This window comes from Phoca vitulina, unplaced genomic scaffold (genome assembly GCF_004348235.1).
Source record: "Phoca vitulina isolate PV1807 unplaced genomic scaffold, GSC_HSeal_1.0 scaffold92, whole genome shotgun sequence".
Classification (NCBI taxonomy): Eukaryota; Metazoa; Chordata; class Mammalia; order Carnivora; family Phocidae; genus Phoca; species Phoca vitulina.
Window position 1 is genome coordinate 1,433,908 of NW_022589795.1, and position 23,675 is coordinate 1,457,582.

Here is a 23,675-nt window from a genome sequence, read left to right on the forward strand (position 1 = left end):
CATCATCTGCTACGGTATGACCTGGGGAAAATCACAGAGTCTTCCTGGGCCTCTAGTCCTTCATTTGTAAAGTTGTTAGAATAATCTACTTTTTTCCTCTGTGAAATCTTCTATACCTTTCCAAGAAACTATGGTATTATTATTATATTATTTTTAAATATTTTATTTATTAGAGAGAGAGACAGCGAGAGAGGGAACACAAGCAGGGGGAATGGGAGAGGGAGAAGCAGGCTTCCCGCTGAGCAGGGAGCCCGATATGGGGCTCGATCCCAGGACCCTGGGATCATGAGTTGAGCCGAAGTCAGATGCTCAATGACTGAGCCACCCAGGTGCCTGATGGTATTATTTTTTTAAGATTTTTTAATTAAAGTTTTAATTTATTTGAGTAATCTCTACACCCAACATGGGGCTCTAACTCACAACCCTAAGATAAAGAGTCGCATGCTCTTCTGAGTGAGCCAACCAGATGCCCCTAGTATTGTTTTGTTAAAATTTTTTTTTCTCAAGTAATCTCTACACCTGATGTGGGGCTCAAACCTACAACCCTGCGATCAAGAGTTGCATGCTCCACTGACTGAGCCAGCCATATGCCCTAAGAAACTCTGATATTGTTAAAAGCTCAGATTCTGGAGCTTGACTACATGTGTTCAACTAGTCATGGGTTCCCAACTAACTGTGTGAGCTTGGGCAATTTACTCAACCTCTCTGAGCTTTCATTTGCTCATCTATAAAATAGGTATAACTAGGGGCACCTGGGTGGCTCAGTCGGTTAAGTGTCTGACTTCAGCTCAGGTCGTGATCTCAGAATCCTGGAATCAAGCCCTATGTTGGGCTTCCCGCTCAGCAGGGAGTCCGCTTCTCCCTCTCCCTCTGCACCTACCCCCTCTCATGCTCTCTCTCTCTCAAATAAATAAATAAAATCTTAAAACTAAATAGGTATAATTATAGTACACACCTTATAGAGCTGCTGTAAAAAAATTTTTTTTAAAGATTTTATTTATTTGTAGGGTGCCTAGGTGGCTTAGTCAGTTAAGCGTTTGCTTTCGGCTCAGGTCATGATCCCAGCGTTCTGAGATAGAGCCCATGCCGGGCTCTCTACTCAGCAGGAAGCCTGCTTCTCCCTCTCCCTCTGCCTGTCGCTCCCCCTGCTTGTGCTTGCTCCCTCTCTCTGTCAAATAAATAGATACATAAATAATCTTTAAAAAATTTTTTTTATTTATTTGAGAGAGATACAGCACGAGGGAGCAGGGAGAGGCAGAGGGAGAGGGAGAGACAGACACCCCCTGAGCAGGGAGCCCAACGTGGGGCTTGATTCCAGGACCCTGAGATCATCACTTGAGCCAAAGGTAGACACTTAACCGACTGAGCCACCCAGGCACCCCAAGCTGCTGTAAAATTGTGAGTTAATATGATCGCATGTTTAGAGCAGACCCTGGCATATAGTATACATTATAAAGATGTTCGCTGTTGATTTATCGATCACTTTCTCTTCTGTGCTTCCACAGACAGCACTGGGTACATCTCCCTCGCAGCAATGACCACACTACTTTACAGAAAGATGCCACGGTGAAGTGGAAACAGCAAAGGCCTTAGATTCACATCTGTTTCAAATCCTAGCTCTGCCACTTATCAGCTGAGATTTGAACCCCAGACTGGAGTCCAAAGTACATAGCTTCTCTACACCTCTAAGTTCCCTCATTCATAAAACGGAGAGAACACTTATTTACCTTGTTGGGCTAGGAGAACGAGAAAAGAACCTAGGGGTGCCTGGGTGGTGCAGTCAGTTAAGCGCCTGACACTTGGTTTTGGCTCAGGTTGTGATCTCAGGGTTGTGGGACTGAGCCCTATGTTGGGCTCCAGACTCAGAGCAGAGTCTGCTTGATATTCTCTCTTCCTCTCCCTCTGCCCCTCCTGCTCATGCTCTCTCTTCTAAAATAAATAAATAAATCTTTTTAAAAAATTTAAAAAGGGGCGCCTGGGTGGCTCAGTCGGTTAAGTGTCTGTGTTTGGCTCAGGTCATGATCTCAGAGTCCTGGGACTAAGCCCCGAGTTGGGCTCCCCACTTGGCGGGGAGTCTGCTTGTTCCTCTCCCTCTGCCCCTCCCCCTGCTTGTGTTTTGTCTCTCAAATAAATAAAACCTTAAAATAAACAAACAAACAAATAAATAAATAAGAACCTCTATGGAAGCACCCAGCTAGTGCTCTAGCAGTATGTGATGCCCCTTACAGGTGCATGAGACCATCTCCACGAAAGGGATTGGAATGCAGTGGGGCGGGTGGGGTTTTTGTCAACATGGCAGAGTGGGGCTTTACCTTTCTGTCGCGGGATTCTCTTGCTCGCTTCGGACCCTGGTGGTTTCTTCCATTCACAACATCTCCTCTGACTTCAAAATCATGCTGGAAGAAACCCAAGGCAAACCACAGGGATCAGAGAAAGAGAAGCCTCCTTCAATGGAAGTAGAGTAGATACATCCTATTAAAGAATTCAGTACTACAGAGCAGAATTTTGACAACCCCACCCCTGCCCGAAAAAAATCATTCTTTTTGGTGGACTGAATGAAATGACCAGCATCTCAGCTGCTGAAATCAATTGACTGAAGCAAATCTTTGTGGGCAGAAATGAACAATTGGCTTTTCACCTCATCGGGACTTAATGTATTTTAATTTTCAACATCTGTCTCTTCTCAAAACATTCACTTAGCATTGAGATTAAACTGCTAATACTGTGCTGTTATAAAGGAAACTGGAGAATTCCTGATCTTTTAAATCAATTGTGTGTTACCATCTAAAGAAATAAGGGCTTCTCAGATTTCCATTGAGAGATTTACAATTAATGAGACCAAATGATAAAATATACATTTAACACATTAAAGAAAGTTAGAGCTTTTTCAAAATCACTGGTTCTGACTGGTCAAGGATGAGGAAATAAAGAATAATGGGATTGCGGAGATTAGAGCTTTTGGGAGAATTTTGGGGAAGAATGCTTAGAAACAATTCTGACCGAAATGTAGGGAGGACAGCGTCATGAATGTCAGACCATAGGCTGTTATTAGAGGAAAGAACACTTAACATTTCGTAGCCACTTGAGTGAGAAAAGTCTAGTGCTAAAAATGTCATCTGTTTGAAGCTGACCCTCAAATTCCTTGTTCTGATTATACCCCCGTGCCGACTTAAGCTCTCTACCTGAAAGTCTAATATAAATCCCCAAATTCACACATCTAAAACAGAGCTCTTGATTCTGCTCCTGCCTCCTGTTCTGCCCCCCTCTCAGGATGCTCCTCCTCTGTGTCTTCCTTACCTGATTTACTATTACTAACATCCACTATTGTTCAGGCCAAAAACCCAAGCCTTCTCTCCTCAATGCCTCCCTTTACCTCATCCTCCAAATTTAACCCTTTAGCAGGTCCTATCTCCAAACATAACTAACCAATTTCTTCTTACCATCTCCATGCCACCAATTACCCTAGAAATAAAATTCAAATTCCTTACCATGACTTCCACCAAATCCTACCTGATCTAGCCCTTGTCTGTGACCTTCTCCAACCCCTGGTCCAACCTCTGCTCCCTACATGTAATTCACCAATTACTACTCTCCAGCTACACTGGCCTATTTTTCTTTAATAAACCAAATTCATTCCTACCTCAAGATATTTATGCTTGCTGTTCTTCTGCCTATTAACATTTGTTCCCTACATTTTTCTAGACCAATTCTTGGTCTTTTAGGTCTCAGCTCAAGGTTTTCAGAAAGCCTTCCCTGGTGTCCTTAAGTAGTCAATCTCTGTCCCCAGTCAGTTGCTAGTCTGTTCTGTGTATTTCTCCTCCACAGTTAAGTATGTATGTATTTATTTATTTTTAATTATCTGGCTACTATCATTCTTTTTTTTAAAGTTTTTATTCCATAGTATTTATTGGGTTTGGTTGGTTTTTTTAAGTAGGCTCTATGCTCAGTGTGGAGCTCAACACGGGGCTCGAACTCATGACCCTGAGATCAAGACCTGAGATGAGATCAAGACTCAGATTTTTTTTTTTTTAAGATTTTATTTATTTGACAGAGAGAGACACAGCGAGAGAGGGAACACAAACAGGGGGAGTAGGAGAGGGGGAAGCAGGCTTCCCCGTGGAGCAGGGAACCTGATGCGGGGCTCGATCCCAGGACTCTGGGATCATGACCTGAGCCGAAGGCAGATGCTTAACGACTGAGCCACCCAGGCGCCCCAAGACTCAGATGTTTAACTAACTGAGCCACCTGGGTGCCTCTATTTATTGGTATTTTAAATGCATCTTTATTTATTATATATCTCCCCTCAGTAGAACATGGATCCCAGCAGAGCAGGGACCCATCACTCTTACTTGCAGCAGTATTCCTGCTGCCCAGGACATAGTAGGCTCCCAATCATATTCAGTCACGGAATCAAAGTTAAAACCAACAAAAACATCATTTGATTAATTATGAATATGCTGAATACTGCATAGTGGTTTAAAACTGCATTTGCTAATTTTATTTTGCCTGATCTGTTGTCACTGGCAGCTCTTAGATGGCTCTGTTCTAAAATTATTCCTCCTCCTACACTCTGTCTTATTTACCTCACTGTTCTCAGGATCATAAAAGTAACATCTCTTTGAAGGCATCTGAGTTTTAAGCAGATACATTTGCATATTAATACGAAGGGTTTTTCTTCAAAGACAGTGGAAAACCAGTTTTCTACAAAGGTCTATGCATGTGAGATCAGGTGGGCCTGTTTCTTAGGCTTATGAATCTTTTCTTTCTGCTTTATAAATTCCTTCTCCTTCCTCTGAGGAAAGATTGTTTCTACTGAAACTTGAACTGAGAACACAGAATTTCCTGGGTTGCTTTGCGTAATTCTTGATGATCCACATCACCAAGGAAAGTCTTTGGAAAGGAGTACAAACAAGGAAGCAGACAAGTGTTCAGTGATTTTGTGACTCAATGGCACCAAGTCTTTCTGATTCGTTTGTAACATCAAGTACCTACCTCATCTAGCATCTTTCTTTCTGTAATAGACTGGGTCACCCCTAAAGAGATGACAGAAAAGACAGGTCACACGAAGGCAGAAGAACGTGCTTTTTTCATGGAGGTGGATGGTGAAGCGATTCGTGTAACAGCGCAGAGGGCAGAACACTGAGTAGAGGTCCTCCCTCTATAAAGCCACGGCTCCCTAATAGATTTTCTTCTGGAGACACGGCAGTGGCTTAAATTAAACATTATAAAAGTGCCTGCTGCACATGGATTTCTGCCTGGTATTAAATAAATCCTTAGTTATATGCTAACTTTGCTAGAAGCAGATTAAGTCCTATTAGTTATAAAAAGAAATCCATTTTCCCCAACATCACCAGCTTATCCATACAAAGAGATACGCATTCAAGATAAAGCTAGTTTAGTGTTACCATTAAAGACCTTTTGGTAATTCAGATTCAGCATCAGCAAAAAACCTTAGGCGTTAAAAAAGTTAGGTGTTAAAATGCAATTCTGAGGTGTTAAAGGGAGGAGGGGAGACATATTGTACTTACAGAAATAGCTAACTACCCATTTTCCTCCTGCAATACCCAGAAAATATTTTAGTGTCCGTTCGCACACAAATTCAGCATCTGTAGGATGAAAAACATCCAAAGGATTAGAAGGGGAAAACAAAAATCAGGAAGTTCTGCTGTAAGAAGCTAAAGTGCCCCTAGCTCCTTATGCCACTTGAGATCAATCTGGATTGATGATTCCAACAGCCCTGGTGGTAGACTCAGAGGCTGGAATCATCCCTAATTATAACCAGCAGGTGTGCATCTTTGGAAGTCTGGAAGAGGCTGATACGAGGTTAAGACCACAGGAAAGGTCTGCTCTATCTTCTAGGTGCTCAAGATGTCTGTCACAGTGTTCAAGAAATTCCCCATGTGTACTGATACATGTGTACTGATACATGTGGATGGGGAAGGTCTATTTCACTGGATGGCAAAATGTGAAAGGACATGAATATGCGAAATCCTGAATTTGAAATGTCCATGTAAGCGACAAAGTTTCACCCCCAGAACGTCTCCCTGGGCAGTCCTAACCCCTTAATTCCTAATTCCCCTGAGAGGGCCAAGAAAATAGACTATATTCACAGCTTTTCTCTTTTCTATGTATTTCAGAAAGCAATAGCTGAAGAATCAGTTCTGGTTTTTCGTACTGTTTCAAAGGCCCCCTTTGAAGAACTAAGCAAAATGAGAAAAGAACACTTAGTTTTAAACAGGAGAAATGGGGGCGCCTGGGTGGCTCGGTTGGTTAAGCGACTGCCTTCGGCTCAGGTCATGATCCTGGAGTCCCGGGATCGAGTCCCACATCGGGCTCCCTGCTCAGCAGGGAGTCTGCTTCTCCCTCTGACCCTTCTCCCTCTCATGCTGTCTCTCATTCTCTCTCTCACAAATAAATAAAATCTTAAAAAAATAAATAACTAAATAAACAGAAGAAATGGATTTAACTAAATCCTAAACACAGTAGGCCATCTGCCAGTGGAACAACAGCCATTTTCTCTCCCAGAATTCTTCACAAATTAAAAAATGTTTTTCCTGGGGCGCCTGGGTGGCTCAGTCGGTTAAGCGGCTGCCTTCGGCTCAGGTCATGATCCCAGGGTCCTGGGATCAAGCCCCACATCAGGCTCCTTGCTCTGCGGGAAGCCTGCTTCTCCCTCTCCCTCTGCCTGCCGCTCCCCATTCTTGTGCTCTCTCTCTCTTACTATCTCTCTCTGTGTGTCAAATAAATAAATAAGTAATCTTTAAAAAAAAAAGTTTTTCTTTCTTCAATTTTTAAAGCTTTTTGAACTGTTGTAAAAGTTGATTGAGTAATAGGCTTTAAACTCAGAATTCTATTTTGGTTCATTTTTAGTTTAAAAGTAGCAAATGTTGTATTCCCTTTGTTTAAAGACCGAACTACTTTATTTAATTTTATTTTTTTAAAGATTTTATTTATTTGACAGAGAGAGACACAGAGAGAGGGAACACAAGCAAGGGCAGTGGGAGAGGGAGAAGCAGGCTTCCTGCAGAGCAGTGAGCCCAATGTGGGGCTCAATCCCAGGACCCTGGGATCATGACCTGAGCCGAAGGCAGACGCTTAACGACTGAGCCACCCAGGCGCCCCAAGACCGAACTACTTTAAATTTAATTTGCATTTTAAAGTTTTCTTTTCACCTTTCAGCAGCTCTGATCCAAAACTATAGCTTAAGTTATATTAAACTTTAATGACATTCATCTCTAAAATAGTACTTAGTTCAAAGTACCTTGTCCTGGCACCTGATTCCTGTAAGCATTATCCTCTGACCCTGTGGTACAGCCTCTGCACCTTAGAAACCTAAGATCTTTGAGGTTCTAAGGCACTGTGTCCCTGCCAAGGAGCCTGGACCCTTATGTTCAAGTGCCAACAGCTATACGACAGAAACATCCTGGAGAGGGCCACCATATTTCTAGAGTCACTTCTGTTCGGAAGGTTTCAAGACTTGACCTACAGTCTGCATCTTCTGGGTGCTGTGTGCACTGCTCTTTGCTTTCTGGAACCCAACAAGTGAGTTCATCTCCTCTTCCAGAAAGCAGCTCTATGAATATTGGAAGACAGCTGGCTTGTTGCCTTCAGTCTTTCCATTCTTTCCTCTGTTCTTCAAATAATACTGCTTTGTTTTCCTTTCCCCCATCCTCATCATCTACCTCTGGAGAAACACTCTAGGTGGTCAGTGACCAGCTTAAAAAGAAAGCATGGTGCTCGAAGCAGAGCACATTATCTTTCAGGCAGTCCCTCCCACAGAAGAGGCAGTGCAGGGGTCCGAATCTACACTTCACTTGCTCTGGACACGAGGCTTATGTTCATAAGGCCCAATTTCAAATGAGCTTTTTCAGCAGCGCTGAAATGTTTACTTAGATTTAGCTAAAAGCCTCTGAAGTCTCCGTTATCACACAAGCCATAATGAAGATTCAAAAAGAGGAAGGTGTAGGACAAGTGAATTTTCCCCTTCTCTTTTTCCTGGTTCATACGCTAGGCTACCTCAGAGCTGATAGTGGACTTGCTTCCTGAAAAACTGTCAAGCACACTCAATCCGGGTGTGTGAGTGGAGCTAGGACATGGAGTGGACACGGAGTGAGCGTTTCCAAATGCCCGGAGTTTGAGTGCGAACTCGCTTCATTCCTCTCTTTGCCCCACGTGTTCTTCCAGGACTTGGGCTCTGCCTTATCAGAGAGCCCCTCACACAGGGTGGTTGAGGCACGGTGGACAAGAAGTGGCTCACCGTTCTGGCTCACTACTCTCCAAATCTTAACCCAAACCAAAGGGGGTCAGGACAGAGCAAAATTATTATTTTTCTTTTATAAATAACTGATTGACTGATGGAAGACTGTCATCCATGCTTTTGCTTAACAAATTCTCCCATTTTTTCATGTAGTTTTATGCAACAGATGCAACATGCTCTGTAAGGCTCTTGGTATACCTGTTTTCATGATGACATGAGTAGTCTCTTCAGAAATTTGATTAGTTAAAGTGATGTGGTGTTTTCTGGCAAACTTGTGCACAAGCATCTGAAATCAAATCAAATATTACATTATAATCAATTACCTCTAGTACACAGCTTAGACTGTTACCCTAGCTTTGACTCTCCATTTTCCTCACAAAAGGTACATCCCTTTTATTCGAACATGCCTGAAATCCCAAAATAAGTAGTAATTTAATAAAAATTATGTAGAAATCAGAGGAAAAAATTCCAAAATAGTCTGTGCTCACAGACACGGAATTACAACCCAGGATTCAAAATAATAATTTTTCCCTTTAATAGCAGATATCATTTGATTCCCTAAGACCGTTTCTCTGCCGAGTGATACTCTACTATAATTTAGGTTTATCAGCCTACACTTTATAAGTCAAGAGGTAACCAGCCTATTCAGAAAGTTATGCCACAGATATGTGGCTGAAAAACAAGGTTCAACCCTCTGATAGTTACAAAACATTCAAGTCAAGACGCTTCTAAAGGTCAGTGCAAAAGCTATCAATTCCTCTTCTTTTTTTTTTTAAAGATTTTATTTGTTCATTAGAGACACAGAGATACGGAGAGAGAGAGAGCATGAGCAGGGGGGAGACAGAGGGAGAGGGAGAAGCAGGCTCCCTGCTGAGCAGAAAGCCCGATGCGGGGTTCGATCCCAGGACCCTGGAATCATGACCTGAGCCGAAGGCAGACGCCCAACCATCTGAGCCACCCAGGCGCCCCACTATCAATTCCTCTTAAGGATAAGGATTGGAGGAGACTCAGATGCTTCCCAAAAGAAAGCTCCAGCCTTCTAGCTATTATCTATCAACCAAATAAGAATCAATAGGCAGTAAAAGGGATTAACCAGTTCCATTATGGACAGTTGACATAATCAGTAGCTACTGTTTGGTAAACAACTTTGCTTCCCAAAGGCAATCATGTACTAGTCATGGCCCCCCATGCCAATATTTCTGCGCTGTGCAATACTGCAACGGGAAGCAGGCATCTTTCTTTCAAGCTGCCTTGTTCCCTACTGCCACAGGCCACTGCAAAAGGGAGGCTAGAGAAGCTAATGACATCCTCCCCCTTTTGCCACTGCCCTCTGCCAGGTTCATTAGCAATTCTGAACTGATTAATTGCTGAAATCCCAGCCTTGAAACAGTGTTCAGTTAGAAGAGCAACTGCTGAAAAGATCATCTTAATATGGGCTTTGGAATTAATCATGTGTACTACAGTCAGCAGCTTTCATAATAAATTTACCACACTTCAGCAAGTCTGAATGGAGCTGAAAAGTTTTCTCCTTGGCTTGCCTAAAGACAACACGTACCCAAGTCACTTATAGTCTAATCTGCAGCTCCGAGCTGTCCATGGCAAGAAAAGATTAGATCATTTTAGCCTCTCTGAAAAGCTGAACTCACGAAACAAAGGAAAGGGGAATGCTAATTTTCAATGAATAAATGGGAATTCTAGATGTATAGGCAAATGATCAAGAGCAATATAAGCAGACAAAGGTATGAATTTTCAGAACAAACAGCTGATCTGGGCGCATGGTCTTGAGATGGGAATTCTAGCATTATTGATGAAAATTTATTTACTGTATCTACTAGGGCAGACACAGGTTACTCTGCCCTTTTAGTAGTGGGATACATTTGGCCCCTGAGCCACTACCTATAGAGAGGACAAGAAATGATTCTAGGAAGGCTATATTAAGAAAAGCTTAAAGGAAGCCTAGGAAGGATATATTAAGAAGGATACTTAAGAATGACCTGGTCATCTCTCAGAGTGCAATAAATGGCACCCGCTATTGCAACCATCCGATAGGCTGGTGTGTTATCTTATGATTTTAAAGAAATATTCATTCAGCTACTTTATTATGAAAGGATACCAATGGTGATTAATTACCAGGGAGGTCAATTTCCTATGATGTCTGAAATCTACACTCAGCCCAAGCAGAAACAAAATTTTTAGTGGTCTTAATATTTTAATGGATATTTTTCTCTATAATGTGAAACAATTCCTATTTCTGATACCAGGGGCCCAAGGACATGTCAAATCCTAACAGGGAAGGGGTGCTGTAGGGCAGAAATGAAAGAGCAGGGGGCGCCTGGGTGGCTCAGTCGTTAAGCGTCTGCCTTCGGCTCAGGTCATGATCCCAGGGTCCTGGGATCGAGCCCCGCATCAAGCTCCCGGCTCGGTGGGAAGCCTGCTTCTCCCTCTCCCACTCCCCCTGCTTGTGTTCCCTCTCTCGCTGTGTCTCTCTCTGTCAAATAAATAAACAAAATCTTAAAAAAAAAAAAAAAAAGAAATGAAAGAGTGGGCTATTGAATAACTGTATTACAAGCCAGGATAAAGACAAACACCTGAGAAATGCCACTATCTGTCCGTTTGCTTGGAAGTTGGATTTAGTTAATTATGCTCGTAAGTTCACTCAGATATAACCAGGGTGTTTCCTCTGGGGATTAAAACTATACTTACTTGTGGGCGCCTGGGTGGCTCAGTTGGTTAAGCGACTGCCTTCGGCTCAGGTCATGATCCTGGAGTCCCGGAATCGAGTCCCACATCGGGCTCCCTGCTCAGCAGGGAGTCTGCTTCTCTCTCTGACCCTCCCCCCTCTCATGCTCTCTCTCTCTATCTCATTCTCTCTCTCAAATAAATAAATAAAATCTTTAAAAAATAAATAAATAAAACTATACTTACTTGTTTTTTTAGATAAAAAAAATTAAAATTAAAAAGCTCTATATTATACCCAAAACTATAACCTTTCTGCTAATACTTAATAATTATTTTCTTAAATATATACAAAATAGTCCATGCTACAGCTTTATCTAGGTCCCAATCTTCAGAAATTAGCAAGGGAAATTAGATTACATAGAATCGTTCTTGGTTCCTAGATTTCTCCCTATAGGTTATTCATTGCTAGTACCTATTTAAAACTATTTGCAATATGTTAAGAAGTCTCTGTCATTAGGGAGATACATAAATACACTCACAAATTCTTTTGGTGTTAAGCCTGATGCCACCATAGATATTCTTCTGTTGACTCTTTTTGTTGAAGATATAACTTTTGGCTTCTCCCTGTCCACACTGTCTTCCCTCTTATTATACCCAGCAGTATTAGCAGTATGGACAGTAGCTGTACTCTTGGCTGATTCTTCAGCTTGAAATTGGGGTAATTTCAATGCAGAGGTTGAAGTTGGCATGCTGCTGATATAAGCTGGCTCTGGGGCTCTGTCCGTAGAGGGATCAGACTCAGGGTCAGCAGAGAAGAGGCTGATTCCAGACTCGAGGTAAGGGGTTCCCTCTGAAAGGCACAGGGGAAGAAGTTTAACCCACATGATGATGAATCTTGAATTACAAATAGTCTTCATGATTCTGTATTTTAAAAATAAAAAGTTTAAGTCAACTGACTAAAAAAATATGGCAGCATTTTATTGCTAATGACAGCAATACAAGTAACTTTAAATATTCTTTTCAAATTTTTTATTACCTATATTCTCCAACTTTTTAACAATGACCATAAAGAGCATGATACTTTTGTAAGGAAGGAGAACAATTTTGAAAAATTAGACAAATACTTGATTTTTCTTTATCCATTATATCATTGTCTTTCTGACCTAATAAATCATCAGATATCATTACCAAATTAAAAATAGAAGACCATTCCTGAAACGCTTCAGAAAATGTCACTCCATCAGGAAGTAAGCATAGCTAAAGAGAACACGTGAGATTCCTAAAATGACCTTAATGTACGTGGCCAAATACAACATTTAGGTGCCAAAGAGCACCTTTTATGATAATGTGTTTTTGAGGACTAATTTAAAACTTTCTTTACTGATTAAAACTTTGATTTATAAGCCATAAAACACACCATTCATTTAAAGTGATTTATAAGGCATAAAATACATAATCATTTATATTCATTAATTCATAAAATAAGAGCTTACTTTGGAGATTTGACTCATTTTTCAATAAAGGACAGGCTGAAAACTTTTTTCTAGGGCCCTAGAATTCTTTATTTTTTTACCTTTTTTTTTCTTTTTAAGTAATCTCTATGCCCAGTGAGGGGCTCAAACTCACGATCCCAAGATCAAGAGTTGCATCCTCTACTGACTAAGCCAGCCAGGCACCCCTAGGGCCCTAGAATTCTTACTTAACAGTTGAAATAAAATACTTAGAGCACACAAGACTCCCATCCTCAAAACTGTTAGAGTTAAACCAATAAAGACAGATCAAGAGCTGCAATAATTTTCATGTCAATTTGGATTAATATTCAAGCTATTTTTCTAAAATGGGTTTAAGTATAAGAAAAGCATTCATTATAGATAGACTAGACATGCTAGACATCTGAAAAGTTCGTTAACCAAAATATCTTTAGGTCAGATTCAAAGTAAAACAGACGTTGTTTTCTCCATTAGAACAGATGAAACAGTACCCAGATCTGGTCTTGGCAAATCAGACTGCTCCATGAAATTTCGCGCCTCTGACTTGGTCAGTTGTTGCTCCTCCACACTGACAACCTTAACAAGCTCCTCTTGAGCAGGGCAGTTTGTGTTCTCAAGACTCCTTGGGTTGCTGTGCACATACCACTTAGTATCTAACAACCGGGATTGAGAAGGGGAAGACCTAGAAGGATGAAGGGAGAAACACACCACCACAGTTTGTGAAAGGACTCATCATACTTCCCGGGCAGCGGACACACAAATGGAACAGCTCACTGTCAGGGAGATGGGGAATGACTAGCGAAAAAAGAACCCAAGTGACTGCCCAGAAGTCTAGATTCATGAAGCCTGCCAATGTGTCAGGGCTGACATATAACAGCTCCCCTTACGGCCTGGGCTGAGGCAGGGTATCTCTCAGCTGTTTAAAAGCGTGTCAGCAAATTTCACCAAATTCTCCACTCCCACTCACTCAATCAAATTCTATACGCTATTCCACTTGAGTCCAAATGGATGTATTAGAATCAGATCTCTCATGAAAATAGAAAGCTGATTAATCTTGACATTTCTACACTCATTCTTTCTACCCAATTTTAGCAGAATTCACAGAATCATCCCTACCTCCTGTCTTTTCAATGTCCAAAGCCATTCTCAAAACAAAAGCCAGCTATAAAGTACTGTGCACCCAGTGATTCTGTCCTCCACTCTTTCAGCTGCTTAGGGCTTTGCGGAATAAGATACTTAGCAACAGATTTAAACGATACTTAAGAGATTTGAGGAATTCATCCTCAAATGCATTATTAAGAGTTTCCTTTAAATAACTCTGGTTATTAAATAATCAAATAATAAAATTATTATAATATATAATCTATTATAATGGGTTATAGAAGATATTATAACATAATAATGTTAATAACTAAAATACATTAAATAATTGTCTATTAAACAGTTATTGGGTGTTTACTACAAGTCAGGCAATAAAAGTAGGCCTTGTGCATTAAAGATGAGCAAAACCCGAATTGCCGCTCTCAGGTACTCTAGTAGAGAGAGGACATTCAATCAATGTGTAGGTATTTTTTCTTTTTTTTCCATATATATATATGAAATATATATGAAATATATATTCAATATATGTTTTATGTAGGCTCCGCCCCAGCATGGAGCCCAATGTGGGGCTTGAACTCACAACCCTGAGATCAAGACCTGGGCTGAGATCAAGAATTGGACCCTTAACTGTCTAAGCCACCCAGGTGCCCCAATGCGTAGGTTCTTTAATAGAAGTCTCTGTAGGGTACACTGAGGAGGAGGAGGAGGTACAGGGATATTTAGTGTAAATATTAAATGGATGGTTAGCTCAATTGATTAAAACATGGCAATGAAGTCATTCCCTCTAAACATGGGCTAGCGCCTGTGGAGGCCAGATCTTTGCATTCTCTGTCACAGCCACAATGTCAGTCTCCCAGCCTCAAAAATATATCCTAGTTCAAGAGGCTTGAAAGATAGTATGATTAGATTATCGACAACTTGTCACTATTTTCAGGAAGACAAATAAAAAATAAAAGTATACTGACACACAGTAGGAACTCAATAAATATGAATTCCTTTTCCTTCCTAGAGTGGTAAGATGCAGGACTCTGATGGCTCTGAGGTTCTGTCCTGTACTATCAAATAGGAAGAACAGTCCCTACTTGTTCTTTTACCCTCACAGTATTGTAAAGATCCAATGAGGAAGCAGATATAGTACTTTTGAAAATATGAAGTGCTACAGTCTTATCTCAATAATGATTTGCATAGACATCCCTGAAAGATATTCTGAATTTTTGTGGGGTAAATCAATAGCTAAACTTTTTCTAGAGAGGCCAAAACTTCAATCAGGGCCAAGGGCTGCTGGTCTACCTCAGCTCCCAGGCTTGTTTAGGTTTCAGTTCTATATTTTATTCTGCCCTTCAAAAGGAACAGATCTACTGTGCATTTCTGACCTCGTAGCTCATGCCCTGTATAGATCCAGAAAACCTACGTGCAATTAAACAAAAGAAGTGTCCTGGGGCAATGAGAGGTTAGAAATGGTTCTTTACAAAAAAACAGAAAAAGGATGGTGAAAAAAATTTAATAATAAGAGTTCAATATAAGTAAAGATGTTACTTAGATACTACAACTTGACATTTATTACTTCTTACCTTCTCGTTCCTGGTTCTTTATTTTTACTGGTGGAACTATCCAGAGATACTTGAAATTTGTCAGCAGAAAGGCTTTCGGGATTCTGGCTTATAGGATAGTCACTACTTTTCTCTGAAGTTAATACTGCTTTAAATGGAATGAGAAAACAAAGAAATCTACTTTACTGCTTTGTCCTGATGGTGGTAATTCAGGTGAGGATATCGATTTTTTCAAAAGCAGCAACCTGTGACAATCAAATTGGTTTTTAAACAAGTATATCAGACAGAATTTGTAAACTTAAGTGATGCAGCACCAGATGAAACTAAATGACTCAAAAATAGTAGGGACAATGAAAGGAAACACTTTAGGATGGAGTAAATGAAGATACCTGGCTGAGACGAGGCTGGAAAAAAACATACATTTTTTGGCCCTGAATGATAAGGAAACAAGAATAGGAAATGAATTTTTAATCTCTGCAGCAAAATAAATTATCCTGAAGTTCCCTTAGATAACAGGGAAGAGAAAGTACTGGAAAGCACAAAGCACATTCTCTACTGCCTCCACATCAAAGACTGTAGAGGATGAGGGTTTGAGCTTTTTGCACTTGTGGGGAAACAGGGGAGAGGTCGGATGAGAAGGAAAAAACAGGTGACATTTTGCTTCCCTTTTTCAATGACTAAGAAAAAAAGCAAACCAAAAAACCAACACACACAAAATCCAAGGTGCTGACTGATAAGGAACTTTGAAGTAATCTATGGAACTGCTGATGAAATGGCACAGGAAAAGGAAAACACACACAACAGACCCAAGGCAAAGTTCTGGCATCTTAGTGCGTCCTTTTTATTTATTAATTCCTCCAAATGTATTATTGTGCCACTGCTTTCTAGGAAATGCCTTCAAGGCAGAAATCTTTTAAAAAGCAAAAACAAACACTTAAAATTACAAATGTCTTCTACCCATTAAAAAATCACTGACGACTGTAATTTATTTTGAGCTTTTATTAGAAAAGCTCAAATACATAAATCAAGGTAGAAAAATTTAAACAAAAGGCTATATTTATTAAATTGTTTTTTTGTTTGTTTTTTAAAGATTTTATTTATTTGACACAAAGAGAGAGACAGCTAGAGAGGGAACACAAGCAGGGGGAGTGGGAGAGGGAGAAGCAGGCTCCCGACTGAGCAGGGAGCCCTATGCGGGGCTCGATCACAGGACCCTGGGATCATGACCTGAGCCGAAGGCAGATGCCCAACGACTGAGCCACCCAGGTGCCCCTAAATTGTTTTTTAAGTCACTGGGTAGCTTGGGGGGAAATAACCATTGATCTCCCAAGTTATTCCTCAAATGCATTATTTCTAGTTTGCTTTATGTCTATCTTTTCTGGACGTGTGCCTTTCTAGGAACACAGGAACTCCTAACTGCTGAAAGCAAGCAGTCTTACAGTGAACCAGCAGGTTTTTCTTTCAACTGTGTATCATTTCCCCCCAAATACAGGGTGATAATTGATAAAAGGTAATGTGTAGGGATGCCTGGGTGGCTCAGTCGTTAAGCGTCTGCCTTCGGCTCAGGTCATGATCCCAGGGTCCTGGGATGGAGCCCCACATCGGGCTCCCTGCTGAGCAGGGAGTCTGCTTCTCCCTCTCCCTGCTGCTTCCCCTGCTTGTACACTGTCTCTGTCAAAAATAAATAAAATCTTTAAAAAAAAAAAAAAAGGGTCATGTGTAGTGTCTAAGGAATCACACCAAACAATTAAACACTGGAAAGGGTTAAAAAAAAAAAAAGTGAAAGGGTACGGGGGTGGAGGGGAGAGCCTCAGACACAAACACAGATATTACAGTCATTCCATGGTCTAAACATTTGGCATATGAGTTGCTCTTTTTTTTCTTTTTAAGATTTATTTATTTGAGAGAGAGAGAGCATGCACAAGAACTCAAGAGCAGGGTTGGGGGCAGACAGGGAGGGAGAGAATCCCAAGCAGACTCCTAGCTGAGCACAGAGCCCCATGGAGCTCAATCCTAGGACCCTGAGGCCACAACCTGAACCGAAACCAAGTGTCAGACGCTTAACTGACTGAGCCACTCAGGTGCCCCACTCTTTTCAATACAATAAGGCTCAAACTACAAAGAAATTAAACTAACCTGAGTTGGATTCGATAACTCAATAGTATACAAAAAACCCAGGACAAAAGTTTTCTGCTCTTCTTCCTTAATCCTTATTTCATAAAGCAGAACCCAGAGCCTAAGTCCTGGAACAGTCTCTCTTAAATCACCCCCTCTTCTGGGGGTCTTAACCTATTATATTCTTCATGGGTAGGGAATATGGGCTAGACCAAACATTTAATAAACTTACTGCCTATTATGTACTAAGAATTATGCAAAGTATTGGGGGGGATCAAAGGAAAAAACATCAGGGAAGAATGAAAGATACTAAGAAATGATAAACTACAAAATACAGACCTAAAATGAAATTCAGTTCTAAGAAATGATAAACTAGGGCACCTGGGTGGCTCAGTTGTTAAGTGTCTGCCTTTGGCTCAGGTCATGATCCCAGGGTCCTGGGATTGAGTCCCACATCGGGCTCCCTGCTCCACAGGAAGCCTGCTTCTCCCTCTCCCACTCCCCCTGCTTGTGTTCCTGCTCTCACTATCTCTCTGTCAAATAAATAAATAAAATCTTAAAAAAAAAAAAAAGAAATGATAAACTTAGGGGCGCCTGGGTGGCTCAGTCGTTAAGCGCCTGCCTTCAGCTCAGGTCATGATCCCAGGGTCCTGGGATTGAGCCCCGCATCGGGCTCCCTGTTCCACGGGAAGCCTGCTTCTCCCTTTCCCACTCCCCCTGCTTGTGTTCCCTCTCTCCCGGTCTCTCTCTGTCAAATAAATAAATAAAATTAAAAAGAAAAAAAAAAAAAGAAATGATAAACTACAAAGTACAGGACCTACAATGAAATTCAGTTTTAAAACGTACATAACCCACCCACCCCAACTGATTCAGAATTTCCAGGGCAGAAGCCTGGGAATTTTTAACAAGTGCTTCCAGGAATGAACATACTGCGGGACAGAAAAGCTCAGATGCGTCTGAAAATCACTTCCACTGTAACGGACTGTGATCTTACAAATGCTAACGTTTGCTTCATGAATGACAGGTAATCCAGGAGGGAAAAAACCCAACAAAGTGCTTGATATGAAACAGCTTTACCTGTAGAGGGAAGTACACATAATTTATAATGGGTAAGGACACACATTTGCACAAAAATATGCAGGCTTGGGAATGACCCCTAGATAAACCCCAGGACAGATTTATGCTAAGGGCAGAACATTTGATGTAAAGACTCTAGTAAAAGGGCTTTCATCATTTTAAGAATATTGGATCGGGCACATGGGTGGCTCAGTTGGTTAAGCATCTGCCTTTGGCTCAGATCATGATCCCGAGGTCCTGGGATCCAGCCCCCGAGCCCTGCCCCCGCACCAGCAGGCTCCCTGCTCAGTGGGGACTCTGCTTCTGCCTCTGCCCCTCTCCCTGCTTGTGCTCTCTCTCAAATAATAAAATCTTTATTTTATTTTTTTTAAGATGGTATTTATTTGCCAGAGAGGGAGAGAGCACAAGCAGAGGGAGCATCAGGCAGAGGGCGAAGCAGGCTCTCCCCTGAGTAGGGAGCCCAATATGGGACTTGATCCCATGGCCCCAGGATAATGACCTGAGCCAAAGGCAGATGCTTAACCAACTGAGCTACCCAAGTGTCCTTCAAATAATAAAATCTTAAAAAAAAAGAAAAAAAGAATAATGGATCTTAAATACCCATAATCCTGCCATCCAGAGATTAAAAAATATATACATACAATTTATATTTATATATAGGATCTTAAATTATAGATTTTATATATAGATAAATATATAGGATCTTAAAAATAAAAACTGGTGAAATCCAAATAAGTCTACAGTTTTATTCGTTACTAGTAATGTACCAATGTTAGTTTTTTGGGTCTGACAAAAGCACCATGGTAATGTAGGATAATATTAGGGAAACCAAAACTAGATAAGGGGTAGAATTCCGGCAGGAACTCTCTGTACTAACATTGCTACTTTTCTGTAAATCTAAAATTATCCAAAAATAAAAGGCGCATTAAAAAATATGTCCATACAGCTGAAGGTAAACAAAACTACCCTTCCTAGATCAAGAAGTTTGCTTAAGGGGCGCCTGGGTGGCTCAGTCAGTTAAGCATCTGCCTTCGGCTCAGGTCATGATCCTGGGGCCATGGGATCAAGTCCCACATTAGGCTCCCTACTCAGGAGAAAGCCTGCTTCTCCCTCTGCTTCAACATTTACCCACCTACCTCAGAAATCTGAGGATGCTATAATTTCATGAGAAAGAAGACTGTGAATAAGTTTACTATAAAGGATAGAATAAAAGCTCCTGACAAAAATGTTATACAGAGATTCAGAAGAAATTTCCAAAAAGGTTTTCAAATCCGTAGTAAAGCATAATGTATAAAAATATAGCACTTATGAAATTTTAAAATGAAAGAAAGCCACAAGAAACACGTTGTCTGCAGATCTTCAGGAAAAAATAAATGTGCACACACAACACTCCAAAGAGGAGACAGTAGATTTATACACATATTCAAAGCCAGACAATAACATTTTCTATGTTGTGCATTAACATGGAAAGTCTAGTCTGTTTTTAGACTGAAGATGCTGAAAGCACCCCAAAGAAGAGAACTGTGCTGGGGAAGAGACTTTAGGCTTCATTATCTGGGAGATGACTAAATGAAGGTACGGTTACAAAGAACGCATTTAAGGAAATACATTTTGAACCACTGCCATAGCAACAGAGTCCCCAGCTTCTCATGCATGAGCTACTGTTTCTCCCTGAACACAAAAATACTGCAAGGCACATTCTGGGACCAGGGCCACACTATTCTGGAGAATTAAGACTTGAATTCCTAGAAAGACGAAAAGGCAGGCCCTAAGGCCCCCAGGAGGGCTGTGGAAGGGAGCAACGAAGAAGGAACCTTCACACTAAGTTAGCTGGGTAGGTATCATGGAGACAGCAGTGAAGAACACTTTGGGAGGGCTCACCACACCTGCCTGTCCCTAAGCAGCAGCTCCCCTGTGGAATCCGTGCCTGTGCACAGCCTCTCACCCATGTGTCTGCTGATCTGCCCCTGTTTACAACCTGCCTGATGTGCTGTCTTCCACAAGGGTCTGTCCAATTAAAGACTCAAACTTCTAGATCACTTTCCTTCATTTATGCCACATTATTCCTCAGCTCAGTGCTTACTTTTTTTTTTTTTAATTTTATTTATTTATTTGACAGAGAGACACAGCGAGAGAGGGAACACAAGCAGGGGGAGTGGGAGAGGGAGAAGCAGGCTTCCCGCCGAGCAGGGAGCCCAATGTGGGGCTCGATCCCAGGACCCTGGGATCATGACCTGAGCCAAAGGCAGGTGCTTAATGACAGAGCCACCCAGGTGCCCCCAGTGCTCACTTCTGATCAATTCCAAGCTGCCTGGTTACTCCAAATGCCTTCTCTCAGAGGTCCATCTGGTCTTGTTGATAACCACAATGCTGTTATAAAGCGCCTGCCTCTCCCGCATAACTGGACTTTTTGTGGATCATGGTGCAATTCCTGACACCTAGGACAGCTCTCTCTCAAAACCAGAACACACATTAAATAGGGCTTTCGGGGAGCCTGGGTGGCTCAGTCGTTGAGTGTCTGCCTTCGGCTCAGGTCATGGTCCCAGGGTCCTGGGATCGAGCCCCGCATTGGGCTCCCCGCTCAGCCGGAAGCCTGCTTCTCCCTCTCCCACTCCCCCTGCTTGTGTTCCCTCTCTCGCTGTCTCTCTGTCAAATAAATAAATAAAATCTTAAAAAAAAAAAAAAAAATAGGGCTTTCGGACTTGACACCACTGTTAAAAGACTAAGTCTGAGTGTTGTTTTTTTCTAAGCTTTCTAGAATGAAGGGTTGTCTATTTCCAGTCTCCCCCATCACACTCACTTTCCTATGGGCTCCCCATAGCATCTCCTCACTGTGGGTACTCAGTCAGACGATGACATTTCGTGACTGTCTTGGTTACTCTATAAGGTAAATTAGGTGTGAGCAGGGACCAGAGGCAAGGCTCTAAATAAAATTACCCATAGAGTGACTCAGCAAACCTATGCTGAGCAAAGAACATAAAATGTTGGAGTTAGGCCCACACTTTTTTTTTTTTTTTAAGATTTTATTTATTTATTTGAGAGAGCGAGAGCGAGACAGCGTGAGCATGAGCAGGGGGAGGAGCAGAAGGAGAGGGACAAGCGGACTCTGCGCTGAGCACGGAGCCAGCTGTGGGGCTTGATCCCAGGACCCTGAGCCCAAATCAAGAGTCAGATGCTTAACTGACTGAGCCCCCCAGGCCCACTCCTTTTAGAAAGATAAAGGCTTAGGGAGGAGAAGAATTCTGCTTAACATACCAGAGCTTGGCCAATATGACAAACCTCTTTCTGATGTGTTTTGTTCCGGATTGAGCAGCTCCTCGGGGGCACAAGAGTCTGCTAGGAGGGGAGGGGAGCTGTGAGAAGGCTGGCTCCCATGCTGCTCTAACACAGCTTCCAGTTCGGCCATTTCCTGCTGGAGCTTTATCAGGTTATCTTGCATGGTATCCCTCTGCTGTAAACACAAGAAATGACACCAGGAAAGTCACACTCTTTTAGCAACTTGCCAGAGAGCAAGAATATGTCACACCAATTAATTTTAGCACGGGAACCAAAACCACCTCATATGGAATTATGAGTTCTGGCTGAACACCTTTTAATCCAACCATATTCCTGCAATTAATGCCCATGAAATTATTTCAGAATAATGTTAGGGTGGGGGAAAAAAAAAAAAAAACTCTTCAAACTCTCCCAAATAGACTTGGCTTTATTGTGATGTCCTTTCAAAGCTGGTTATTTTCTTTTCAAGCTAGGGAGCAAAAAAAAAAAAAACTACAATGAAGGTACTCAAACACGATATTTAAAATTAGCATGATTCTGTTAACATTTTACACAGGCTGTGTTTCACAGATTTGGGACAGTGGGACTCATAAGAGATTTGGATTAGTCCATATAATAACGTCTGATTTCTGGCTGCTGAGGACTCTTCTTCTGGGATTCTTTGACCATTTAGTTTCTAAAAGAGAGAGAGCAAAGAGCTAATCCACTGATTTATCTATTTGTTCAACAACTATTCGCTGACCATCTATTATATGCGAGGCACGTTCTAGTTCTGGGGATTATAGCCCTCATGGTGTTGCCGTTCTGCATCCGGAGAGGGTACCTAGAGATCACCTGCTGGAGGGAAGGATCTAGCAGAAAGAGCCCTGGGAAATCCTGTAAGGACAGTTATTGTTTTCAATTCAAGATAATGGGCTCTTCTTGCTTATGGGGCTTCTAATGTTTATTTCTCCATTTAAGGAAGAAATCTGCTAAGCCTTAGGTTTTTGGTAAGTAAAGAGCTTTCCAAAACATACATTTCTTCATCACTGTTAAAAGGAACATCAACGGTTGCCGGCGAACCCCAGGGAAACAGACTGTTTCACCCTCCGTTGCTTCTGATCCTTGCAAACGACTTTGCCCTCTACTAAAAACAAGCCATCTACTTTCTCCCACAACACTGAGTTCACAGTTTTCAGGTTTTCATGACCAGAAAACGTATTCCCAGCGTCACAAAGGCTTCTGCTGCTGCCCTGAGACCGCCCTGTGGCCAGCGTCTGCGGCAGCGCCATCGCCACCACGTGGTGCTTGTGGGTAGTTCTGTTGCTGATCACAGCCTGGCCCTGGAGCCGCCTCAGTAAATCTGGAAGGAAACCGAGTGCACAGCTATCTGATAAGCTTCTGAAGCCCTATTAGTCACTTCTGGCATGACCATCACATCTGAACCTCTCTGTGGCCATTAAAATAGGTTAGAAAATCAGGAAAAATAGTAACAGGAGAACTGTAATTAGAGAACTTTCCTTTGGGTTTTCCCAAAGGAATTACTTTATAACCTAAATTCCCTTGCAGGTAATTGCCCAGATACATTTGGGAGACCAAAACCAAATTGCTTACTGAGGCTTTTTTTTTTTCTAATTCTTAAGTGTTTCTGGAATTGGCCCTATTCTTCTTTTCTATTCCCAACATGCTACTCTGATCTCTTTTAATACAGCTGCATTACTGTGGAAGTTCTTTAAAAGCCATGTTTATCATGTCTCTTTCTTCCATAAGGACCTTAGTGGTATACCACTGCTCAGGTAAGTTAATACTTTCTGAACACCATATAATTATTACTCATACTGCCCTCAGGATGAAGTCCAAATTCCTAAGCACAGCATTCAAAAGGCCTTTCACACCCTGATCTTTTATTTCTTCCCTAAACTACCCATGTGCCCTGTTTTCCAGTCACAGGAAAACTGTGCTTTCTGGACATTTCATGCCTCGGTTTCTTTGCCTCGATTGCTGCCCCCCTTCTCTTTCTACCTGGAAAAACTCTTCTCCTCTTGCGAGGTCCAGCTCAAATGGCTCCTTTGGAAGTCCCCACCATCTACATCTACTATCAGGAACGATCCCCCACTACCTCAGTCATACTGCTAATGCATTAGTATATCG

The 23,675-nt window shown here is 41.7% G+C and overlaps 1 protein-coding gene across 8 annotated transcripts in view; it reads right to left on the reverse strand.

The window, feature by feature from the left end:
* BRCA1 (BRCA1 DNA repair associated) overlaps positions 1-23,675 on the reverse strand; it is a 62,254-nt gene that overhangs the window by 7,472 nt on the left and 31,107 nt on the right. For 5 of the 8 annotated variants that reach the window (XM_032396445.1, XM_032396443.1, XM_032396441.1 and 2 more), the window contains 8 exons: positions 21,549-21,720; positions 15,099-15,225; positions 12,918-13,108; positions 11,476-11,786; positions 8,456-8,543; positions 5,529-5,606; positions 4,993-5,033; positions 2,313-2,396 (listed from right to left, as the gene is read on the reverse strand). In XM_032396445.1, coding sequence (XP_032252336.1) covers positions 2,313-2,396; positions 4,993-5,033; positions 5,529-5,606; positions 8,456-8,543; positions 11,476-11,786; positions 12,918-13,108; positions 15,099-15,225; positions 21,549-21,720 — 1,092 coding nt within the window. The remainder of the gene's footprint in view (positions 1-2,312; positions 2,397-4,992; positions 5,034-5,528; positions 5,607-8,455; positions 8,544-11,475; positions 11,787-12,917; positions 13,109-15,098; positions 15,226-21,548; positions 21,721-23,675) is intronic. The other 3 variants (XM_032396444.1, XM_032396451.1, XM_032396442.1) reach the window with 1 other exon arrangement.